Source organism: Heterocephalus glaber, unplaced genomic scaffold (assembly GCF_053883595.1).
Source record: "Heterocephalus glaber isolate CG9 unplaced genomic scaffold, H.glaber_assembly_v1.0 deba00001461, whole genome shotgun sequence".
Taxonomy (NCBI): Eukaryota; Metazoa; Chordata; class Mammalia; order Rodentia; family Bathyergidae; genus Heterocephalus; species Heterocephalus glaber.
This window is the reverse complement of record NW_028258308.1, coordinates 29,084,234-29,110,686: the sequence shown is the minus strand read 5'-3', so window position 1 is coordinate 29,110,686 and position 26,453 is coordinate 29,084,234. Positions and strand designations below refer to the sequence as shown.

Below are 26,453 nucleotides of genomic sequence, written 5' to 3'. Positions count from 1 at the left end.
ATCTGTAAATACAACTTTAATAATAGGGACTAACCACTGAAAGTGATGACAATTCTCACATTTGTCTTGTAAACAAGAGTTATGACTGTATTATGTAAAAGCTATTGAAGCTTGCCTGGGTTTCTTGCATTTTGTTTTTCTTTGAAGATGAACTCTTAATTCATCCAGTGAATGCTAAAGAGAATAGAGTGTCATTAGGCAGTGTCAAGTCAGGATAGTTTTTCAATCCCAGGTTGCATAGCACAGAACTTTCTCCATTTTTTTGCATTTCTGTATCCTTACCCTTTCAGAGCACTTTTGTTTAATGATTCAAAACAACTCCATCTGAAGAGTTTCATCGCTATGGAGTTAGCAACAGTAATCATGACTCATTTGAGTATCTTCTATTTTGTCTCATGCTTAAATACATTGTCTTCAATTCCTATTTTGATGAAGAGGCTATTGAGACTCACAAGTATGAAAAGCCCTGGCTAAACCCAAACAATTCACTGATAAGAGAGCGAGGATTTAAACTTCATTTTTTCCCACTACCCACACTGTCATACAAAGCAGCATTCTCTGAAATACAGCTACTTGGCATAAGAATATTCTATACAGTGTGATGTTGATGACAGTTTGGCTATAAAAATGCCACCCTATTAAAGTCAGTTTATTTTACAAATTATGCCCATTTCAAAAAACTTTTAAGAATATTCTAATTCCCATGGTTTAATATTCTTACTGCTATATTGTCACGTTGGCTTCTCTTGATATTTCCTGATACTAAACTGTGAAAGAACAATACCAAATACACTAAGGGTGTTTTTAGAGGATTATGCCTGCTCAGTAATTCCTTACCATTTCACAGTTTCCAGTTTAGCAATGCAAACACAACACATAAAGACTTCATTATATGGTCACCATCTCGGATGCTGAAACCCAACGTAATGTAGTCACAGATTGAGCAGATTAACTCTTGATGGCTGGCTTTCCCCACACGAAAGACATTTCTAAAGGAAAGTATTATTCTTTGTCAATCTTACTGATTTGATTTGTACATTATCTTCTAATCTTTAATTAGATTCATACAGTATGGAGATAATATAACTATAATTTTTAATTTTGCATTTCACACATTAGTCTCTCCTGTTTTTAGTGGCTGAGTATTACTCATTTGAATTTCTATTTGTCACTTTAAATAGGCATTGCTATTTCTAAGTTTTTGCTGTTCTAGATATATTGAATAAAATAGTACCTATTGTCATGCATATAGATTTTAATTACACCCTTAAATCCTTCAAAATTGGGTCTAAAAATATGCACATTTTAATGAATCTTGATAATTTATGGAATATTGCTTTCTAAAAAGTTCATCAATTTACACTGCTCTCCAAAATACAGGACTGAGTCTCGTTTGAACATATATATATATATATATATATATATATATATATATATATATATAATTTTAGTAAGTTGTATAAAAACATGTTCTAATTCCACCACTGTAAAATCCACCCTTACATGTAGACCCTGCTATGGCAAGGAGTCATCAGTCATGTGTAGACCCTTCACTCCTGAATCTTCCTAGATGTTTTATTACTTGATACAGTAGTAAGGCGAAGCCAGACTATTTGGTTCAAAGCCAGTCCTACCCCACAATGGTTTTACAATTCTTGGACAAATTATTTCTTAGCATTTGTTTCCTCATTTGTGTAAGAATACCTTCTTCATGGGATTTTTCTGAGGGCTAAATGTAATGCCTACCACATTTTGAAATGGAAGTGTATATTCTTTTGAAATGAAGCCCATATTCTTTTCAAAATCCTAAATTGTGCCCCCCTCAAAATCTTTAAAGACATTTAATTTTAGTGAAAAAAATGCACTGTAAAGGCAGGTCCAAGAGAGCTCATTTATTAAGCTGCATTCTAAATACCAATTAAAAATGTTTAAAGTGTTAAGTATTTCCATGAAAACATCAACTTAGAAAATGTATATCCTTAAATTTCCATCATTGAACATGTTATCTTGTTACTGATCAATACCAGACAATTAAGTTATTACTATTTTGTTTACTCTCAGTCTGTGTAAGTTGGCCTTTTTGCCCTTTAAATGGATGTTTGGTCCCTAAGAATGCACGTAGAATATTTTGTTAGTCTTGATACAGGGAAAATTACATGTATTATTTATTTCTTCCCTTCTACTTTCAAGAAACTATGATAGATGTTAAAATTCTGAATCTATTGTCTATATCTACTTTTCTCCATACTTTTGTTGTAAACTCTCAGCATTGTTATGAAGATACCAACTTACACCGCCACCTTATTCAGTTTGTCTGCATTTCTTCTTCTACTTAATCTACACTTTGTTTTCATGATTAATTCACTGACTCAATGACTGTTTATTGAAGGTTTCTAATGGACCAGGACTATATGAAGAACACTTTTTTACATTCTCAGATCTTTTGAGGGATTAAAACACTCTCAGATCTAAGCATATTAAGTTTGTCTTGTTCATTTTCTTCACATTTCTAGAATTTGCTGTTTGAGATCAGCCACTTGGGTTGCCAGTTCAGCCAAAGGTAGCCTACCTGCGTTGGTTATGGCGTACATGGAACATCCTGCCCTGCGAGGCTTCTCATCCTACTTGGGATCTAAAGCTTTGGAAGGATTTGTGCGTCTTACCTAGTCAAACATCCACATTCAATACTTTGGCCAGAGAATAATTGCTGTTGCTGCCTACTGCCCAGTGCATGTGGGACAGAAAGTCAAATGGTCAGCTGTTTCAGTCACCACAGGGTTTATCAAACCCTCTCCTAGTCTGAGTTTCTGTAGCTACTTGGCTTTGACCATAGTCCTCCATTTCAGCAAAGGCATGCTTTACCCTGGTCCTATGTATCACATCCCATGTCCCTGTCTCAGTCCTCAAAAACACCACTCAGTGAAATTTTGTCTCAGAATGCCATTAGACTTCATTTTTTTCTGATTTGCAAAAGCAGAGGAAACAAGGGTATTTGCTCATCCAATCATCTTTTTAATTGCCTTGCTAAGCACTGGCATTTATTTCAATTATATTTAGTGATCAGCCTATGACGACTTAAACCCATTTGAACTGCTAGATAATACTAGACGATGGTTTATATCTTTTTTTCAGTTACTTCCTTATGTATCACAAGCAAAATACAAGGTAAGTGCTACGGAGTTGAGTTCTACTACTTGAGTTGAAGGTATCTGTGTGGGACCTTGAGGAACATGAGAAATTCGTGTATAAAGGTGTATAACTACTAGCAAATAACCACTTAGGCTTGAAATATAGAATTCATGACAGAACTCAGGCACCTAAAGTAATAATGTGAAAAAAATCTGTAGATAAAATACCTGCCAGGGATCATCTGTCACAAAATATAAAATGATTTTAAAAGCCCCTAAATTTGCAATAGTATACATGTATACATGTGGGGAATTGAATGCTCATTTTTGTATGTACACAATATACACTGAAGATTCAGATTCGACATCTGGGAATTCCTTTTGCTATCTGATATACTGAGGCATACACAAGTAAACCCTTCATTTATACTAACGAGTCCTTTTTAACAGGCATTTAACAGCTTTTTCAGAAACTACTGATAACGTACTATTGGGGAAATGGCACATTCTATTTTATTTCTGATTGATCGGTACTGGGGAATGAATTCAGGACCTTTGCACTAAGTAACATCGCCAGATCTTTTTTGAGACAGAGTCCCACTAAGTCCCTAAGCCTCCTAGAGGGCTTGGATTTCAGGTGTGTGCCACCATGCCTGGCTGAATGGCCCAATCTTTAAATGTTTCCTGTGAAACTACTAAGCATATGCTTAAGTGGGATGATTGTGGGAATAGACATGATTCTTTAGGGAGTCATTTCTGAATAAAATCGTAATAAAACATTCAATATTAAAAGGCTATTTACATCTGGAATATCTTAGCTGGGAAATTTGGGGGCAGAAGTGGTCAAGTCTGTGTAACAAAGAGGAGTCTTCAATGGGGTAGCATATATGTAAAAATTTTTATCTTTAGCCAGGCATGGTAGCCCAGGCCTATAATCCCATCACTTTGAGAGGCTGAGGCAGGAAGTTCATAAGTGCCCTGGCTTGGCAAACTTGGCAAATTTAGCAACTTGGTAACTTCTTGTTTCAAAATAAAAACTAAGAAAGGACTGGGAAAGGACTGGGGATGTAGTATAGTATGAAGACCCTGGGTTCAATTCCTGGTATTGCAAAAAGGGGGAATTTTATCTTTTCCTAAAGGGAATTTTATCTTTTTCCTAAAGGGAAATGGATTTTAAAAGGTTGAAAAAGTTATTTAGAGAATGATTCTAGAACTTGAAGCCTCTGTAAGACAACGTATTCTTTGTTCAAAAACTGACCCCAAAATTTATTTTGAAAACTACAGTTTATAACTCATATCACAAAACCATAAATGAAATTCATTTGTTCTTTAATATATGCAGTTTGGTTCATCTACTGGTATTTTTGGACACTGATTTAAAATTTAAGAAAAAATTATGAATTTAGCTTTTATTCAAAATTAAATAAGCAAAAGCAAAAATTTTAAGAAACTTTTACAAATTACTTACATAAAAGAAAGTTAATAGAGACAGTCATAAGTTGGCAACAGATAATTACAAAAGTCTCTAGGGCAGCATGAAGATAAACCATGTCACAGCATGGTGATCTAACTGTGATATGAATAAGGCAGAACTCACATTTGCACCAAGACCAGAATTAAAAAACAAAACAAACTTTAAAAGCTTAGTTCTACATTAAGCTTTTTCTCTTCCCCCAGTCCTTAACAGGTTTATCCTATGTAATCCTTAAACACATCATGTCAAACTATAAATCACATAGATGGGCAGTTAACGTGAAAAGCCCCTAAAATGTACAAACTAACTGGTACTGAATTGAGTCCTCCATTTACCTTTATGTACAATTACATGTAAACCATAATTTCACAGTTTTGAGTGTTTTATGAACAGATGCACAGTACCATGTCAGGTTTGCAATTGTTCCTGAAAACTGGCTCTAGGTTCTGCATCCAAAGCCTGTTGGCCACTGGGATGCAAGTATTTACATAAATAAGAAACTGTGTCATAGTCAATGGTCAAGACAGTTCAGTAAGAGCAGTATTTCCAACAAAGAATGATACTTGGTACCATATTTTACATACTTGTGCAAATATAAGCATTAGGACAGAGAAATCTGAGGCAAATACAATTTGCAAAAACTTATATCGCTACTGTTGTAAACCAGGCAGTAAATGACCCTCGGCAAGTTCTGCTCTCTATGGCTTTTTAAAATTTTATTTTAAAGCCAGAGAAAATGCACACATACTACCCAGACACACACACACACACATACACACACACCCACACACTACATACACACACAGAGTTAATTCATTTTCATATATGGTACATAGTGCAACTTCATCACAATGTAGAGGTTTGACACATATTCACTGAGTGTTTTTCTGTGCAGGTTCTTAGTGGTCTAAATCCTAGTTGAAGGTATTCATCTGCAGATCCACATGGTTCAGAAGGTTGAAGGAAACAAAGTTCATTACATTTCTCAAACCAGCACTGGATCTGCAAAGGCAGCGAACAATCCGGCTGTCGTAGCCAGATTAGGGTAACTTTAAAGTAAGATCTAAGCAGTTAATTATTTAGATTGGTCTCTAGAAAAATATGTTAGTATATGCTGTATCTTTGTCAAACGTTCTTCCAAAGATTTCATTGACAACACTGATAGCTGATACCGAGGATCAACAGGAAGAACTGCAAGAAGCCACCAACACCACGCAGGTCCATTAGGAGTTGCCTAAAAATAATCAACAATGGATTTGACAGTATAAATAAAACAAAAATTTAGGTAACAGTAACAAACAACTATAAAGCCACTATTTACTGAGCATTTTACTTTGTGCCAGCTGCTATTTCAAATTCCCTTAACAATCCTATTGGACAGGCAATTATGATGCCCATACAAATAGGGACACTGATGCTTGGAAATGTAATGCAATTTTCCAGTATCTTTCAGCTGCTATGTGGCAGAGCTTACATTCCAATCCAGACCTGACTCCATGGCTAACACTCTTTTCTCTAGACACACTGCTTTAGGGTATGGTTTCTGGGCCTCAAACTAATGACATTTGGGGCTAGGTAATTCTTTGTGGTATGAAGCTGTCCTATACATTTTAGTGGCAACTCTGACCTTCATCCACTAGATGCCACTAGAACCTCCCCAGTTGTGACAGCCAAAATGTCTCCAGATAATGTTAAATGTCCCATGGGACCAAAACTGCCCCTACTTGAGAACTGCTTAAGATATATAAAGAATCAGGAAAAGTTAACTTGTCCTTAAAATTTCTTGAAAAAAATTAAATCCTAAAAAAGACATCAGAAAATTATCTTGGTTTCCAGTTTAGTTTGAAAAATGAACGTATCTCCAGCAAAGAAATCCTTCTGAGGCTGCAAGGGCTGGCAAGTAGCTACTGAAAGGACTACGAATGTACACAACAGGATTTGTAAACGCCCATAACTGCTCATTGAATTGTGCCTGAAACATGAAGTTTCAGAATAATATAATGAATTTCAACAGTGATCCCAATAAACTCCGTCTATGTCCAAATTAGATTTGTATATTTGTATATTATGGGTTCTCAAATCAACATAACCACTTTCTTATACCTTCTAGAGAGAGACATGAGGAACTACACTTCCACGAACCCCCTCCTCCACAAGGCTCCAGGTTAGACATGGCCAATGAGACTGCTTATGAGAATGCAGACATGGAAAGGAGGTCATTATTCTCTAGAGACTGTTGCAAATTATGGGCAGCAGCTTTCCAGAGAATTCTTGAAAGCCATCTGCTCCACTGCTGTAGGCTGACAAATACTGGTAGGACTCCCTTGTTCCAAAGAATTACAGCAGCTTCCCCACAACTTCTTGAGAGGCATCTGCTTTCCTGGTCCTAGGTGACTGGTGACAACAGAATCCTTGACCTATGGATACAGACACCCTGATCTCCGTTTCCAACTGCCACACACAGTCTATGTCCTACAGTAAATCCTACATTCCTGGAGTGTGTAAAAGCAGCTGCTTTTGTTTTCCTAACTGAATCCTATCTTGATGTCATAAAGCAGAATGCAGTAGTAGAGGCTTGGACAATAAAAAATGAAGGTAGTGAAAACAATGGGAAAGTAATGTTGAATTTTTCTGTAGTTTTAAAGATTTAGTATTTATCTATCTATCTATCTATCTATCTATCTATCTATCTATCTATCTACCTACCTACCCACCCTACCTATCTATCTATCTATTTGGTTTTCATCCGATTCAGGTAACCAGGATGAAACAAGTATCTATCTATCTATCTATCTATCTATCTATCTATTTATTTGGTTTTCATCAGATTCAGGTAACCAGGATGAAACAAGTATGGAGCAACTGATAATGTGCTAGACAGAGAATGAATACAGTCCTCAATTTGGAGATGGCCTGATACTGAAATTTCAAGTTCAGGTGGAGGCTTCAGCTAGGATTCAGACCGACTCAAGCCAACTGTTGAAAAATGCAGTGAGAGGCAGTGGGCATCGCAGTGGGATCTGTCATCATTCCCTCTTCATATAATTATTTACAGCCATCCTTTTATGAATTTGTTACCTTCTAATGACCAACACTTCATCTAATTAAACTCAAAATGCTTATGTCTAAATGTTAATGTCTTGATGATCCTACAGTCAGATCTTCCAGGAGAGAGGAGCCTCCTTTAAGCCTCATGAAGTGCCCACTACACAGATCTGCATGGATAGAAAATGCAATACACATTAACTAAACTGAGCTCTAAGCACCGGAGCAAAACCTTAAGGGTAAAAGTTTCATAAGGGGCCAGGTATTAAATGTGAACAGACAAAAATGGAATGAAGCAGTGGGGTAAGATTCTAGGGGTAAAGGACAAGCGAGGAAAGATTTTTTTAAAAGTACAGAAAATGATACAGCTTAACTGTCGAATAAATAGCAACAGATGAAGGGCTTGAAAGTACAGTTGTTTCGTAGTCACTCTTTAATAGATGGTAACATCCTATTTTTAATTCTATATCCCTCCTCTTGAACATCTTCAGGAAAGAACCCTCCCCTCTCTGGCACTCCTTCCTATAGGCAGCTCAGCTGACAGCTATTTCCATCTTCTACCTATGTAAAATGTAATGGATATGACTGCTCTAGAAAATACAGTCATAATTCTAAAGGAGGGGGTCAAAGGAAAAGTTTCAGAAAGGAAAATGAAAAAAAGAAATTGAAAAAGCTATTGATTTGATTTTACAAAAAAAAGTGAGCAGTTTGAAAGCAGTATCAAAACCTCATACCTGAAGGTTCTCCTCCCTCTCAGGCATTGATCCAAAGTGTTGAAGAATCTGGCTTCGAAATCTGTCTCTTAAATTCTGAAACCAGCTGCAGGCTTGAGAGTAAACCAAATCATGAAGTTCTCTAAGACTCTTTACCTCATCTTCATTCTCAACCTAGAAGATAACAGCTGATAAGAGGTCTCTGTCTAATCACCCTTTCCACATCACCAACCCTTCAAAAATGCAAAACAGATGAATACCCATTTCAGTGCTAGATTATTAGAGAATATTGTTTTTATGCTGTAATAGCATATATTTTTGCATCTCATAGTGCTCAGGCTCAGATTACAGAAAGAAAACCCTGGCCACCACCTGACCCTGCTGATCAGTAGGGCACTCTCACAAACTACTAAAGCCCCGAAGAGGGAGGAGAAAGGCTGAGAGTGAGTTTTGGTTCAAAGGTCTGTATGAACTGGAAATTTCTTTTGTCTTCTAAAAGCAGTGAAACATGAAAGTGGCAGAGGATATCTGCTACAATAAAAGGAAAAACAGGGAGTCAGGATGCATGGCAGAAAGTAGTAACAGGGAGAGCCAGACACACACTTACTTTACCAAGGAAATGGGTCAAAACAAACCAAAAACAAATAATTTGGCATACAAAGACAGTAAATCAAAATAAAATAAACTACTATGATTGACTTCTCCTACTGTAAAGACTCAAGGCCCTGGCTACCTCCACAGCTTTCCATGTACCCTTTAGACTACTCAGTCACCAAATAGCAAGTGTAAAATTAAGTGCAGTCTTCTGGCCTCAAATCCAGAGGAGGCGTCTCACAGAACACAGGTGGAAGATCTAAGTCAACTCATCCGTCTTCTATTGATTCCCTTAAAACACACTCATCTCCCATTTGCTACCTGCCAGGAAGTGCTCCATTTCATATACATTAACTCATCTGAACAAACAGCAGGCTGACTCAGCCTTTCCTACTTCAAGGATGACTAACATGAAACAACAAAGGGACTCTGGAAAGATCTGAAATATAGATAGTAAAGTTAAAGCACACAAGAAACAAAAGAATCTATTTTCCTTTTGAAAGAACTAAAATAAAACTTATACTAAATGCCACTGAATTGTACACTTAAAAATGGTCAAAATGATAAATTTTATGTGTGTATTATTCTTCTAAAATAAAGAAGAAAGGAAGAAAAGAAGGTAGGTAGAGGGCTATAAAATCGAAACATTGTTCTTAGAATGACTATACTACTAGATACAGTTACCTGATAACACACCTGGGACTGTGTATGAGCAAGAAATAAACTTGTAAGGTGCTAGATTACTTAAAAAACACCAAAAAAACCCTCCTTTACATTCTCACAAAATTCAAGGATTGGTAAAAATGGACTCTGAGCTGGATAAGAGAGACAGGCAGGAAGCATACAGAAATGTTAAAAGCAAGCTTTTAAAGCTAAGAGTATTACTGTGACATTATAACAGAACTTAAAATTTCACTGGAATTCATAGAAAAACACTACAAAAAAATAAAAGTATAGATGTAAAAAACAAGTTTGAGAAGCTTTTCCAGGATGGACAAGAAAATCACTCAATAGATGACATTAAGACAAGAAAAAATTAGACATTCCTAAGACCACAAAGACATAAAGAATTCAATTTGCTAAATATCAAATCAATTTTCTAAACAGGTTTTAAATATGCTACTCTATTGTGTGTTTGTGTGTGTGTGTGTTCCTATACTGACCATATACCCAAGGAATTTTTGCCATCAAATCCAAAATAGTTATAAATTTGCATAAAATTAAAATTTGCCTTTGGCAAATCATACTATTAACCAAGCATGTCAAAGACAAACCATATCAATCAACTCAAAATTTTAACTGCATAATATTTTTGGCCTACTACTCAGGGCAAAGTATCTCATGGCCTGTATAACATGACAGGATAGGCAGTATCAGACTCAGTTCATCACCTTAGAGGCAAGACAGAGTAGTGATAAAATGCAGAACTTGGAGTCAGAGCACGGGCTTTGAATCATTTCACACACAGAAGCTTGGGAAAATTAATTAACACCTCTGAATTATATTTTCTTCATATGCTATTTCACAGAATTGAGAAAATTCAATGCACTAATGTTTGTGAAAATGCCTTATACCAACATCCGATGCATGTTGACTGAAATAAAAGGCCTGAACAGATCAGTGAACAGGTGATAGTATAAGACGTATGATTTTATTATGCCTTTCCATCCCAAAATTGTCTTCAATTTGATATTTATGACCCACAAGCCATTTCCTGGCACCTCAACTAATTATAATTGATATATTAGGTACTGGAAACATACAAAGAAACACATTAACCCTGCTGAACAAAGATTTCACCATAACCCTACCCAGGTAAAATATCAGCAATATGTATACTGACAGTGCTTTATCTGTGATGTCCTAGAGTTTTAACACAGTGTCTAACATTTTTTTTCACTAATGTATCTTTGGCAAAGGAACAATCTTAATATATAAAGCAATTCCTAAAGGATTTTTATGTGTTTACATCAAATTTTAATCTAATGATATCAGATCTGATACTAATGAACTCAATAAAACAAGGCAGAGATTAGCAACCCACAAAACTTAGATGGTTTGGACATTCAGTACAGTCGACTGCTATTGTTAAGTAACTATCATGCACATAACATGAGCATGAAAATAGACATACAACCTAGGCACTGTTGGTTGGTAAACATGCAGAAATAGAGAGGATGTCAGTGTTAGTCTCCCAAGTTCCCTTGAATGTACAACACAAAAGCAAGATAAGAAAACTGTAACCTGCAGCTAATCCTCCTGAGTGGCACTGAGGGTTTTCGATAAGAACTGGTTTAGATGCTTGAAAATATCAGCCTGTATGCTTCTACCAATTTCCAGGACAGAGTAGAGTATGCTAGGAGAGAAAAACTGTAAATACCTTAACATCTTCCAGATATTCAATGTCTGCAGTGCAATATCCATCTTTCATTCCTCTTTTTAAAACCCTAAACCGCTTTCCTCCAACTGTATCAACCACAGATCTTCCATCAGGTAAGAAATGTACATTTCTAATTTGTAACATACAACCATAATCTGCAAAGCTAAAAGAAAAATTCTAATTAGTATCAAAGTTCAAGTATATGCATGCAAGTTTTCATTCATTATAGAGTGAGTTCTAATGTACATACAAACATTTAAGTTCTCAAAAATCATACCTATTTTGTGTATCACTGACACACATCCCAAACTGCTTGGTTCCAGTCTGTATACATCTTCGAATCATCAATCTGTATCTTGGCTCAAATACATGAAGAGGGCAAGGCACAGTGGGATAGGCCATAGTGCAAACAAATATTGGAACATTCTTGGTCAAGCTGAAGGAAAAGAAGTTTCATTAGTAGGTCAAGACATAAAACAAAAATAAATCAGTTCTCAGGTGATTCTAATTCCTGGCAAGAACAAAAATCAGCATCCCCTTCAATAAGCTCATGTTGATATAGTAGTAACTCTAAAAATCTGTGATCCTCTTATTTGTAAGTTTGAATTTTGAGATATTAGGTTATTATACAGAGTTAAGTTCCTTTATAAAAAAATTATCACAACTAATATTTTATATTAAAATATATTTAAAATATTTGTAAATGCTGGACAAAGCTAATGGATTTTATGTACCAAAACACTTACAGTTACTCTTAGACGACAATAAGAAAAAAATGAACTTCCATAACAAACAAAAATTCTTATGTATTCAGGTATTTTCAAGCTATCAAAAAACATAATTCAAGAAGATAACATTTTTCCAGGTAACTAAAAATGATGTAACATTTTTCACGAGCAGATTGGCAGACAGTAATAGAAGAATAAAAGCAATGCCTGGTTTTGGCAGGAATATGGGAAATATTGCAGTGTGGGGGCAGTTTCAAACAGTACAAGTGGTCTAAAGAAGCACTTGGCATTATACATTGGAAATTTTATGTTTCTGATAGATGTTCCTGGAACCAAAAGGATTCCTTTTAGAAATAATCCTAATTACTATATGGATGTTCATAGTAGCACTGTGGATAGTAGTCTAAACTTGGAAACAAAAAGAGTAAAATATGGTATATCCTTAAAATGGAATATTACATTTTCCATTAAATGATGATGTTTGACACTGATTTTAAAATAAGTGCAAGGACCCGAGTTCGATCCCCAGTACCAAAAAAAAAAAAAAAACAAAAGAGCTATTAATGAGAAGATTACAGAACAAAATATGACCCCATCTCTATTTAAAATATATTTTATATACAATATTAAGCCTGGAAAGATATATGCCAAAATACCAATGGTGATTTCCTTTGGGTTATAGAATATAGCTTTTCTTCTGCACACTTTTTAGTTTTCTTTAAAAACATGAATTAGTCATGCAAATATATCTTGTAAAAAATAGCCCCATAAGCAGCAAGGTTCCTTGCAGCTTCTTTCTACTACACTCAGCTCTCCCTCACTCTTCCATTCTGCTGTGGGCTGTCTGCTTCTATCACTGTGCTTAAGATTTCAAAGGTCTAACAGAAGCTTTTAAAAATCTAGCTTTTTCAGTATTGATCAAAAAGGCCCAGAGTCCTCACATCAGAAAATTTTCTATCAGAAAACCACACAAGGAAATATCAATTCCGTAGGCAGTCACACCACTATCAATTTCTGTCAACAAAAGACTGGAAACCTTTCTTCTATTGAAGGTCACTGGCCTGCTGAAGACATCTGATGGGCACATATTGGAAAAGAAAAGTTCACTGACACAACTGATTATTTGTAATAAAGTAAGACATATACAATGCTCAATTTATGTTCTGAAAAATAATGGAAACGAAAAGTTAAATAAAAACAGCACACAAAATTACAATATTGCCCTTTAGGGTTTGGTTAAAAGATAGTAACAGAAACAGTTAAGAAATTAAAAACCTGTGAAATAAATTCAGAGACCCATGTGACTGGTAACTGAGGGAAAGACATTAAAGGAAAAGAGGGGAAAAGCACAAGAGATAGAGAAGGCAAGAAAAGCCAAGCCCAGCGAACCCAGCTCCCATCAAGCGTATGTACCCCTGACAGTGGCTCACATGACTAAATCCCAAAGTCTCCTCTGGGTATTTCACCTACTTGACACTAACTTAGTTCTGCTCCTTGTCAGTATCTTTACTGAGGATGTAGCCCTAGTTACTCCTCCAGATTTCAGTCTTCAGACTCTATTTCCAAACCTTCAGTTGGCTAAAACTCCCCTGCTAACTAGGTCCATTTATTCTCAACCTTCCACATCCTCTGCCATGACACATGACAGCTGTTGCCACCATCTATGTTACTGTTACCTGCTCCCATTCTCTACCCCATTCCGCTGCCTGATGTCACTTCAAGAAGTTCCTCCCCCACCTCAAAAACTGCTTCAGCCCAACAAGCTGAACATCTGGATGCTACCAAATTAACTCTTTAAAAAACTGTCTACTGAGGACAGGGGAAGCTAACTAATATTTGTTTAAAATATGTCTTTGCTAGATTAAGCTGAGCTAAAGACAGGATCCAGCTTACTGTGGGAATGCTTCTCTTCACTATTTGCAGGGGTCATAGTTCACAGCTTAAGTTAATTTTTATGAGAAGAAACTTACTGTGAGAGTTCAGCAGTTTCTTCATCATATATTTTTTTTCTCTCAGACAGTTCATCAGGCAGATACTTCACTATTAATTCTTCCAACAGCTGTGTGACACAGTACCTCCTATCTGCTAGATACTAAAAAACAGTATTATTTTACTTTCCAGTAGTAGTTTTCCTATAGTATAAAACAGGCAAAACAGTTTAACTGATATATGAAAGCCTTTTCCATACTTATACAGTTGATTCTGAGTAAGTTTAATTAGGTGGGGGAACATTACACTGATGATGCTATTCAAGTCAGTCTGTCTGAGGTTTTGCTCAAGAGCATAAAAGATAGGTGCAACTTGAACCAAGCACTACAGATGAAAGTATGTCTTGCTAGGATCAGAAAACCTTTATCAGCAGGCAGCCCCACTCCTGCCATCTCCCACAACAAACGCCAATTTCCAACTGATATGTCCTGACACTGAAACTATCATTTTAACTGACAAACAAAAAGAAGGATGAAGAAAATAATAATTTGCTTTAAGAAAAGCAAAACAATTCTTTTGGTCCCCATTTTCAGAGGCAAAATCTCTAACCAAGTTTTCCTTTCACTGCCACTCACTGGCACTCAGTCTTATGAAAAACCTGCTTTCCCTTCACAATCTAACCCGACTCTAGATAAAATGGTACACTTTTGCTCCTCCTTAAATATTCTTACAAACTGCCATCCTGTGCATTTCTGTTATTTTCTATTTCAACTGATAAAAGTCATCTAACTCACTCCTGCCTATTAAAAGTCTATCTACCGTTCAAGGTGTGGCTCCAATTTTACCTTTCAAAATGAAGCCTTCCTTAATTGTTGTTCTGTCACCCTAAGACCTCAGATTTTATTGCCTTTACCACATGAAAGGCACTTACCGTCCTCCATACTGTAATACATGGATGTGGATAATTAGATCTCTGAAGTTAAACTAAAAATTACTTAGGGCCAGTGACCAGGTCAGAATGTGCATAAAAAATGCCCAACACATGTTTATTAAAAACAAGGAAAAACTCTTGGGAGATAATTACAAGACAAAGAGAAGTCTTCCTTTATTCTGTGCATCAATAATAAGGTTTCTGTCAATATCCCATGAAGACTAGATTAGGAAATGTAAGAGTTTGAGAAAGTGGCTACAAAAGTGATTCTCAAATCTGAGGAGTCAAGGTGTGTTACGGTACCAATGGCTGAACACCACCCCAGAGACTGATTTAGTGGACCTGGAATCTGAGAATCTGTACTTCTAACAAGTTCTCAGGCGGTACACGTGCTACTAGTGAGGGAAACATATTTTAAGAATCACCAGTCTATACAGACTTGAGAGATGTACTCTTGAGAAGAGTTTACACAGTGTACATAATGTACACAGAAAAGAGTTTATAGTAAAATTAATCCAAGTACAGATATTATAAAAGCAGCCCTCTAACAATTTTTTATTAAATAACATTGGAAATTTAATGCCCATACAATTAAAGCTGGGGAAATATGATACCTCTTATACTACTGACAGGGAGTCTAAATCTGTGTAACATTTTAGGTTTGAGGGGTAGGAGAAAGAGCAGGCAATCTGGCAAGTGAAAGAGCTTTATATATAGCCTCTGACCTAGTAATTTACCTCCCAAGAATTTAACCTGAGGAAACTACAAGGTGCATGTAGCCATTCATGTTCATAAAAGCATGGTGTATTAAAAAATGAATAGCATATACACAGCAACAGGGAAAATGTTAAAACTCTATACTACTATGCTGCTCTAGAAAATATTTAAAAAGAAAAAGTAAGCAAAATGACAAGTAGAAAAGAATGTAAAACTGTAGAGCATACCAATATTGTTTTAAAAATTGTATATTATATTTAGAATTTGCAAATTAGTGTCTTCAAATTGCACACAAGATAAACATTTTTAAACAGTACATTTTCAAATAATATACTTTTATGTATTTTTCTTTAAACTCCAAACATTTTTTAAGACTATTTCTAAATGAAAGCAATGGATCTAATAGTTAATTTGAACAAAAAAACACATCATTATACTAGAGAGTACCTAAAAAGACTGGAAAAATAGCATGTTTAGAGTACACGATCTGAAAACATCGAGCATATCAGTTGATAAAGTAACCAGCAAACTTTTTATGAATAGCTTTGTTTCCTGACTGGCAACATTTTGTATGTGGTTTTGTTTTATACATCACGTTGGTATGTTGTATGTCACATGCCAAATATAACAATACCCATATGCTATATGCGATATTCAGTGTTGTGTTCTCTCTATAAAAAATAACTTAAAATGGGCTTTATTAATCTTTTATTCTATTTGGATGACTTTTGTTTTCTGTAAACAATGTAGATCTACCACCATAGACAGAATCGCTTTCTCTATCAACGTGCCCACTGCAGTTGCCACTCAGCATCGAAAGGCCTGGCAGCATCCTGGTTGATCTCCAGTCACTCAAGCATGACAGAGAGGGTGCTGTCTTCCCTCAGGGACAGGAGACACTACTGAGATCTAGCGATTTCCCTATCATAGGTTCTCTGTGCTGACTGTTGTCTGCAAAAAGAGCCTCATCTCTTGCTGCAAGTCTACCACTTCCAGCTCTGTGCTATCTAATGTGGTAGCCACTGGTTATGTATGCCTACTTCAACTTAATTAAATAAAATTAAAACCACAGTTTCTCAGTCACACTAGCCTAGCCACAATTCAAGTGCTTGAATAGTCATGCATGGTTAGTGGCTACCATATTAGATAAGAAAGATATAGAACATTTCCATCAGTGCAGAAAGTTCTACTGATCAATGTTATAGATGTTAAAGGAGCTGCAAGAGGCCTCAAATCTGCTCCACTATTGTGCTCAAGAGGCACTGTGGTGAGGTTTCCCCAATACTGCAACATTAAAATGGAAGCTACTCCTGACCAGGTAAGTGATCGTCCTCCTTTTGCTAAAAAATTACATACAAAGGGTTTGGTCTCTAATACTTATCTCCTTTCCCTTACTTTCTCAGTTTCACTTTTCTCCAACATCACTGTCTTTTTTAGTAACTCAGCATTTGTAATTTAACTCATTCTGAACATAATTACTATTTCTATGGCTGAAAAGAAATCAAATCATGTTGCCAAACTTAAAACCAATAAACAGATACCAATACAATATTTACCTCTTTTAAACTTTCTTTGCAAAGGGGACAGTATGGTGCATGATCTAAACAACGCTCAAGACAGTTCTTACAGAACGAATGTCCACAAGGGGTTGTCACTGGCTCAAAAAACAACCTGAAATCAACCAAAATACATGTTAGTTTTCAAATTAAACTATCCACTGGAAAAGCTTCAACTAATAGTGGAACCACAACACTAATCTCTACTTAAGAGGAGGAAGTTAAGGAAGACTGGTGGGGAAGAGATGGGAAGGGGCACTGGTAAGTGTACGATACCCTCCTGAACCTTTACAAACTTCTCAGTCAAAAAAAGTATCTAGCCCAGGACCTAGACTTGCACTGATTATTGTAACAGCACTGGATACTAAGCACTTGAAATGCAGCAAGCTGAGACATACAGCAAATGTAAAAACACACAAAATTTCGAGAACTTAGTGCAAAATAAATAATGTAAAATATGTCACTAATAATTATTAATTTATATGTAGCCTCCAGACTCTCACTTTATCAACCTGATTCTTTTAATAGGCTTATAAAAGCCTTACTATGTAAAATTCATAAAAAGAATAATCTAATTACTACTGTTGAACCCTAAAAGAACTATTAGGCTTAATAATAGATGTAATACTCAACCAGAAAAACTGACTTTATTAACTTTATAGTTATTTCCTAAAACATGACACTTCTGCATTCCCTAGAAATACTGTTAGATCTATAGGTACTTTATAAATCATTTGATCTAATCCCCTCATTTCAAGGATGAAACCAAGGCTCAGAATTAAAAGACTTGATCAGGAATACAGCTAGTTATCTCTAGCCTAATTGCTACTAGCTCCAGGCCTCCTGACTCTTCAAGAATCTTTAATCCTACCATAATTTCTGTAAATGAGAAATGTTCTTCCAAAACAAGTCAGTTTAGAATCACAAGTATTCCACATAAGGGAAATTCTTATCCATTGTTACTTTAAAAAGACTTGTGATTAATATAAACAAGATAGAGGCATGCACATAAAATACATAATTAGAATTTTTACCCAAATCTAAGACCACAGATACAACTAAGTTTTAATAATAATACCTGCAACTTTCATAGTATTTTCCAACTCCCCCGATTCTTTTTACACCTTAAGCCATTAGATTCTCATCATACAGTTAATATAGGCTATGCAAATATTAACCCTATTTTCTGAACAAGAAAAGCTGAGGTTCAGAAATTATTATTTTCTAAGGAGGTGAAAGGCAAACTTAGAACTAACATTTGTATCTTTTGTTTAGGCCAGTATTCTGTTACTTTTCAGTGCCTATTATTACCTTTATCTGTGCTATATTATACTTATGTTAATATAAAATGTTCACTTTGTATAAGATTTTATATACTTACCTCATGCACAGAGAGCATTCAAAATCTGATACATCTATTAATTCTTCTGGGATGTCGCGATAAGCAAATGAAAACATACAGATTTCACTGGGATTTTCTATTGAAACAAACATAAATAGGGATTTCTTCTTTAGGAAAAAGTTTAAAGGCCACTCTGAATAAATAAATTTATATTGTATGAGAGTAAAGTTTTTACCTCCTTGTTTTTTAAGCTTATTTCTTCCATCTTCATTTATAATCACATCCTGTTCTAAGAGAGACAACTTTCTTTTCAGCAGAACACCTTTTTCCTGAGCAGAGAGTAAAGGTTCTGAGGACACCCTTTTTAAGCAGTCCTCTCTGGCAGGGATTTCCATGGAATTTATAGCCTGTGTGGACTGAGCACGGTTTAAGCTTCCTTTGACAGGTTCTGAAGTGTCCTCCGGTACCTCTTCAGTCTACACAAACAATGTTTTTTAACATTCTTTATTCCTCTCACCAAGAATCAAACTGAAATAAAATGCCAATGCCTCGTAATATTCATTTTTATGTTCACTTAATAACATTCACTTTTAATTTCAAAAACCCATAATTATTGAGCCCTAGATATCAAGCTGACTTATGTAATGAGGTTTGAAACAATCATGCTAATATAGTTAATACACTGAACAAACTAAATACAATGTTCTGTATATTCTAAGCAACTAAGTGTTCTGACATTTAAGTGATGTAACACTGTGGTTAATGAGCAAATATTTTACATAAAAAGTTTTAGCATAAATGAAAGACTACAGACAAACTCCTGTTAAGATAACTAGACAGCACATAAGTACTTAAGTAGGTCCTAATGGCTGGATCTAGGAAAGTAAAGATCTTAATTTGTAAAGAGATAGATGTTCCAAGATACGCCAATCTCTTCTCACCCTTACCTTCTTTGAGCCGAGCTCACTAGGAGAATAACACTCATCCATTACTGATGGGAAACCAGTAGGTTTGCTTTTAATACAAGGTAACGAACTCCAGGAGGATTCCTTCAGGCCTTCTTTTAAGTTTTCAGGTGATAATAAGTCACATAAAATCTGTAGAAGTATTATAAAAATAATGGAAAATACATACTATCTCGTTAAGAATACAATTTAAATTTATCCAAAATATTTTTAGAAATTGTTAAAAAATTTTTAGAATTTTTAGAAAGTTTGTAGCAGATGTTATTTTAACTAGCAGGAGAGGAACAACATTATAAAAGTCTTACAAAAGCAATGTGGGCCTGAAGGGGGTCAAATCACATCCCTCCAAAAAAATTCAGAATTTTGAAGTATGGAGTATAGAGTGACCTGAGAAGGTACCCAAGGTAAAATCTCACTTTTTAACATAAAAATTATAAAGAGAAGAGTTCTTAAGAGAAGTAGAAAATATGTAGCTCTAATCATTACTGAGCCCCATCCTGTCAAAACTGTTCATGGTTTACACCAATGTGTATTGTCGGGTTGGACTTGGAGTGCTAGAATGTTTATGTGAACTAAAAACTTGTATCTTGAACTATAAAATTCTAAAATTCCTGTATTTACACCAAATTTAGCTTATCACTGAACAACTAACTTGTGTTGCAGCACTTGGCAGGGAGCATTAATAGCAGCTGCCCTATACCCAGTAAACAGGGAGACAGCCTTACAATCAAAACTTTGAGTGTTTATATAAGAAATGTATCTAAAACTCTCAAAGAAACTGAAAGAGGAGCTGGGCATGGTAGCACACCCTGTAATCCCAGCACATGGGAGGCTGAGGCAGGAGGATCACCAAGAGTTCAAGGCCAGCCTGGACTACATAATGAGTTCAAGAACAGTCTGAACCACATAGAAAGACCCTGTCTCAAAAAACAGGCAAACAAAGAAACTGAGAAGGATTTGATCTCCGGCCCCCGCTCCCGCTCCAGGTATCGAATAAACTGTATTTATGTGTACATCAGAACATTTCTTAAAGTCTACATTTGAAGGTTCAGTTTCTCAGCTGTACCTTCTCTCCAATACACAGAAATCAGAATAATCCACAAATCAGTATATGAAAATATAAACAGTGTAAATAAAAATATGCATCTTTAGTAGATGCTCAAGCAATATCCTACTTACTAAATGTTTAAGGCCTGGGATGTAGCTCAGTGGTAAAACACTTACCTAGTATGTGTGAGGCTTGATCCTCAGTACCACAAAAGATAAAAACAGAAATAAAGAAATATTTAAAAGCTGCATGCCTTTTTACATTTCCTCTGGTTTAAAAAATGTATTAAACACATATGTTTAAAAACATGTTTATGAAATGACTTGTACAAGAACATTCATAGTAGCCTCATTTCTTGCAGGAAAAAAAAACTGGAAACAATCCAAATGAAAGTCACTATTACTGAATACTACAAACTGATGTGTTCATTTAACAGACTCCTTGGTCAGTAATAGAAAAGAAAAATTCCTGGCTGTATCACAAAATAGTAAGTTGAGATAAAAAAGTAAGCCAGAGGATACATTGTATGATTCTATTCATATAAAGCTTTAGAATGTATTTCCTCTTTGGTGACAGAAATCTGAATAGTACATACCTCTAGGAACATAGGATGGAGTATTTACTGGTAAGGAGAAGAAGAAATGTTCTAGAGTGATGGAAATATTCCCTATTTTGACGGGGTGCTGTCATGTTGCTGTATACATTTCTCAAAATGTGTATCTGATCTTTTACTAAGCTGTAAATTCGTTTCTTTTATTATTAAATAAATGGTGGTATATATATATTTATATAATATACCACAACTTAAAAATAACTATATTGGAGAAAAAATACTTTAAAGCATTTCTTTCGCATTCATCTAATTTTACTAACCAGCAAACAAACAGTTACAATAATAGGAAGGTGTCTGGCAGCACTGAAAATGCAAAATTACAAACTCATTGAAAGTTTGCGATCTCAACAAGATAATGCTAACATAGGACAGTCAGAAAAGGACAAGAGTAAACAATTTTTGGCTAACACTGTAAGCTAGAAAGTATTTGCACACAAACCTCTAGGAACTGTTATGTTTAAGAGCCAGCCTGGATGATTGTTTTAGAAAGCCACACTTTTAATAAACACTACGAAGGTGACAAATACAGTGTTTTGAGAATACTGAGAATATCGTGACTGGGACTCTGAATTTGAACTAGGGTAGACTGTTCTCAAAGAATTCTTCAAAGACCCTTCTCCTTCCAGATGCTCTGTGAATAAATTTGACAAGAGCTGAGTCCATTTTTTAAAATGACAGGATATTAAAAATGCTGATCGAGGCCAGGGATTTAGCTCAGTGGTTCCGCCACCTGCCTTGCAAGCACAAGGTCCCAAGTTCGATCCCCAGTACCAAAAAAAAAAAAAAAAATGTTGATAAATTCTCAAAAAACTTGTTTAACCTAGTTTAACCAGCATTTCCTCCAAAGTCAGGGAATCCTTTTCATTTTCTCCTCTCTTCTTTCCTCCTTTCTTTCTCTTTTTAAAATTAATAGTTACTAACATACCACAAAATGAATTATGGGAAGTGATACATGGAATATTGAGAAAAGTAAAAGTTGACTGGGCAATATTATTGACAATCATAGAAAGTAAGCAAAGTTTAGAACTGAAGTGAAAGGCAAGCATGTCAATAAAGATTCAAATAGGAACATCATGACAACAACGTTTAATTAATGTTCAATTAAAGACCATTCATTTGGTTTGACTGAAAAAAATCATAGCTTGAGTATCCCTTTTTTGAAGTGTTTGGGACCAGAGGTGTTTTGCTGGGTTTTTTGGGGTGAGGTGTATTTGCAAAAACATAATGAGATATCTTAGAGATAGCACCCAAATGAATACAACATTCATTTGTTTCACATATACCCTACACATATAGCCTGATAATTTTATCTAGTATTTTTACTGCTCTTATGTTTTGACTGTGACCTGTCACATGAGGTCATGTGTGGAATTTTCCACTTCTATGTTGCATTCAGAAAGTTTCAGATTTTGGAGCATTTCAATTTCCAAATTAGGGATGGTTAACCTCTATTAGGAATGATCTAAATGAAGCAAAAATACCGGGGATATTCAATGTGTATTAGAGGACATATAAATTAACCAAAATAAAATATGTGTGAAAGAAATGTTTTGATTTCACTAAGAATTCAATACACTAAATATATGGATCTGAAAGACACTTGTCAAATTAACGCAAGGAAAGACGGGGTCATGTGAGGGCAGAGGTAAGGTAGAGCTAAGGTAGAGTACACCCACCAACCTAGTTCTATCCTGAAACCTCACACTAGCCCACCTCTGTGTTCTGTTCTTGTGGTTGAAAGTCAGATGGTAAAATCAAGATAACCAGAGCAGGGAAAGACCCCAGATGCGGGCAGACACAGTTGAGTGCTAGACTGACCTCAGGTAGGCTCCAGGGCAATTAAGCCTTCATTCACTGGGATTACACCTAATTAAATGAATCTAATTAAAAACAGTGGCATCATGCAAAGAAACATTCACAGAACCCCAGATGTTATATAAGAAAGAGCTGTCCATTATTCTCCCCACAGGGCCCAAGACCCCTCCACAGAAAGAGGAGCAAATGAGGGAACACTGAAAAATCACACTGCCCTAAAAGCCTCTTGGCTTTGCCTTCCTTTTTTATTGGTACTGACCTGCTCAGTCTCTCTAGGCCTCCTTTTGCTTTCAATAAACTTCTGCTATCACAATCTAACTTGAGTGCTTGCTTCAATTCTTTGATAGCAACACCAAGAACCTGGAAAAGAGGGCCTGACCTACTCCCAGACAGTAACAAAACTGTTCCTCTATTACTCACTATTTATGTTCTTTTATAAACTTTCAAATTAGCATTTTTGAAAAAGACCCGGGTCTTAGCCCTGCCTTGAACTGCTACAGTTGTAAAAAACTATTACCTTTTCTACTTGTAGCTTTGCAGGTGCAAAATCTTCATCAAGGGCTAAGCACTGAAGAAAGAGTTGTAAGGCGTCACCTAAAAAGCCAGCATCCTGGAGTACTTTCCCTTTCCTGAAGTAGACCTTCAACAAAAGCACATATACAAAACCTTTACAGGCAGAACTGCTTAAGAAAATCATGATCAAGTAAAGGAAAAACAAAAAAGTGCTCAGAAATGCTGATTCTGAAGCTGAATAACACTGAGGAGACCAAAGAATTTTAGAGCTTTATCTACATACTACCCTAAACAAGCACTAATGAATTTCCAGGCGAGTTGAGAACCAGAAAATGGCTTGACCAAAGCTCATGGCAAGTTAGAGCTTGTCAAGACCAGTATTCCCCCACTTGTTAACTTCTTAAAAATTTGAAGGAAAAGAGGAAATAATATGCAAAATTATACTAACTTTAGAATGCATTAATTAGGATTAAAAACATTAAAATATGAAAAAAATTCATCATAGTATTAGTACTTTATGGTAAATGTATTCCAGATCCTTAAGGGATATATCTTTGGCAATAATATTCCTTAAGAAAATATTTATAGGCATAAGACACTTTTCATAAATCCCTTGTCTTTCCTTTTTAATCCCCATAATATGAGCTCAGCAAGTTCTATAACAAGTTAGAAACCTACTAATTATCATGAATAAACCAAAAATTCACTTTGTGGGTCAGTCCAACATAGTGTCAACTGGTAAGCTTTACACAGACGTTGCTTAAGTGATTAGAGTGAAAAAAGTTTTATAACCCAAACAGTAAAAAGTAAGAAAAAACATCAGACAAATGTAAAGAATGTTCAAGTCAGTTTTTTAGCTACCACTGAAATGGCTGAAGAGAACCACATTTTCAATTATACCACTTCAATGATAAGTCAAGAGGAGTCTTTCCTTTTCAACAGTCTTAAACCTTCCAAACCAACCAATACCCTCTTAATATATATTTGCTTTGTACTAACCATTCATGCCATCGTGGGAGTTTGCAACATTTTCCTCACTGATGTATAATTTTTAGACTTTCTACACTGTCCTCAAAGTCACAATTTTGAATGAAGGGGGAAAAGTCACATAAAAGTGTAACCTCTCTAGCTTCAGGAATATGTACAGGAGACAGACTGATTGGCCTTCACAATTTGGTAAAAAGGATAATCAATCAACTAATTGTATGTTATATACCTTCCTCAAGTCTTTTTAAAACACCAGGAGCAAGGCAACTTGTTTTGCCCATGTCTACTGTATACATTCATTGCCTAGTCACCTCATTGCCATTCCAAGGCCTCAAACATTTTCTACCCTCAAGGACATGGCTCTTTGCATTAATAAGCCTTCTTCAGTGAAGTCCATTTGGAATCCAACTTTGCAACATGGTAAGCTGTATTTCTTTGTAAAAATTTTGTGTAATAATATCTTTATTTTCCCCCTGTATCATGAATTCAGCTTGTTCTTTGGTAATGGAAGAAAGGTTTTTTTATAATTTAAAAAACTGTCAGATGACATTATCTACTCAAAATATTGACCCCAGATTTCTTGTTATATGTTATTTGGAGCCAACTGTACATTTTGTTAAAACCTGTAACCAAAACCAAAGTTCCCTACAGTTGATATCTTAATATTTATACAATTTACAAACATTAATTTACCTCAGGCCAATGTGGAAGTTGAAAGAGAACTGCATTTAAATCTTCAATGGCTGCTTTAAACTCCTGAAGACCAGCATAAGATTCTGCTCTGTAAATTTTCAGAGTCAGGTCACTGGGCTCTGAAATATTTTGCAAGGATATGATTATTTTAGACTGTATAATCCATAAAATATTATCATACTAGGTTAAGAAATGAGTTATGATTCTAGAGGAATAACCAAGTTAAAGTTTATAAACTAAGTACAGATAGGTATAACCCTTTTACATGTTGAATCTTACCCGTAAGTTTTATCAAATTATCATAGGAGACTATTTTACTGGAGGGGACTGTTAATTTTAAGAATACTGGAAATATGTTTATAATATGACTACCCCTAAGAAAAATAATATTTTTAAAAAGAGTAGTCTATAAAGATTTTAAAGTCATGTCTTATATGTTTATTTATATCTCAGTGCCTGAGAACTGGAATTATATTATTTGCTCAATTTTGTATCAATGAGTTTTTAAAGAATGAAATTAATATTTCATGAGAATGTTTTACTTACTCATAAAAAGACATGCCTAGAATGTTTTGTCTTTTGTTTCTTTAATTGAAAATCATTCCGAACAAAATACATAAAAATGAAAAGCTTGACATGAATAATGAAGAATTAAAGAATTCCTAGCACAACACTAGATCCTGTAGGTGCCAAAACCATCTTACATTATTCCTGCATTTGAGGAGCTTACAGTCTTAGCTAGGAAATTTTATGTGACTATGAAACAGGACCATGTAACACTGATTTGTCAAGCACAAGTGGAGACTGGAAAACACAATGGTACATGAACACAGTCAAAGAACGTGTCGTAAAACTTTAGCACCAAAACTCTGGGGCAGAAATGCAGTTTTCCACCCTCAGCTCAAGGGCTTCCAAGGCATCCTTGACAGATAGGCTCTACTCTACAGCAAGGGAGTTCACTGTGAAAACAAGCCACCCAGCCTACTCTTCAGACTCCTTACTGATCTTCATTTCAATTATTTTTCTTGCAACAGGTTCTACACTTGGCACAATGCACATTCAGAACTGCTGAATATCTACCTTTCTCTCTGACTTTACTGGTTAGTCATCTCTATAGGGAAGCACTGAAAGAGGTGCTTGAGACAATCTGTCTTTAGAAAAAAATTAATCTATAAAATTCATGAATATGCTAATAACCATGATTTAATCACTATACAATATAGACATCTACCAAAATATCAAATGTACCTATCAATATGTCAATTATCAAACACAGCAATAA

The 26,453-nt window shown here is 35.4% G+C and overlaps 1 protein-coding gene across 2 annotated transcripts in view; it reads right to left on the bottom strand.

Moving 5' to 3' along the window:
* Nucleotides 1–1,877: 1,877 nt before the first annotated feature.
* The window catches only part of Lonrf1 (LON peptidase N-terminal domain and ring finger 1), a 33,232-nt gene continuing 8,656 nt past the window's right edge, over nucleotides 1,878–26,453 (bottom strand). Inside the window, exons 2-12 of one of the 2 annotated variants that reach the window (XM_004867665.3) lie at nucleotides 25,172–25,290; nucleotides 23,496–23,618; nucleotides 19,485–19,634; nucleotides 18,773–19,013; nucleotides 18,577–18,673; nucleotides 17,196–17,310; nucleotides 14,033–14,154; nucleotides 11,612–11,770; nucleotides 11,335–11,497; nucleotides 8,382–8,534; nucleotides 1,878–5,836 (exon numbers count right to left, since the gene is read on the bottom strand). In XM_004867665.3, coding sequence (XP_004867722.2) covers nucleotides 5,678–5,836; nucleotides 8,382–8,534; nucleotides 11,335–11,497; nucleotides 11,612–11,770; nucleotides 14,033–14,154; nucleotides 17,196–17,310; nucleotides 18,577–18,673; nucleotides 18,773–19,013; nucleotides 19,485–19,634; nucleotides 23,496–23,618; nucleotides 25,172–25,290 — 1,601 coding nt within the window. In that variant the 3' untranslated portion in view covers nucleotides 1,878–5,677. The remainder of the gene's footprint in view (nucleotides 5,837–8,381; nucleotides 8,535–11,334; nucleotides 11,498–11,611; nucleotides 11,771–14,032; nucleotides 14,155–17,195; nucleotides 17,311–18,576; nucleotides 18,674–18,772; nucleotides 19,014–19,484; nucleotides 19,635–23,495; nucleotides 23,619–25,171; nucleotides 25,291–26,453) is intronic. The other variant, XM_087217219.1, reaches the window with a different exon arrangement.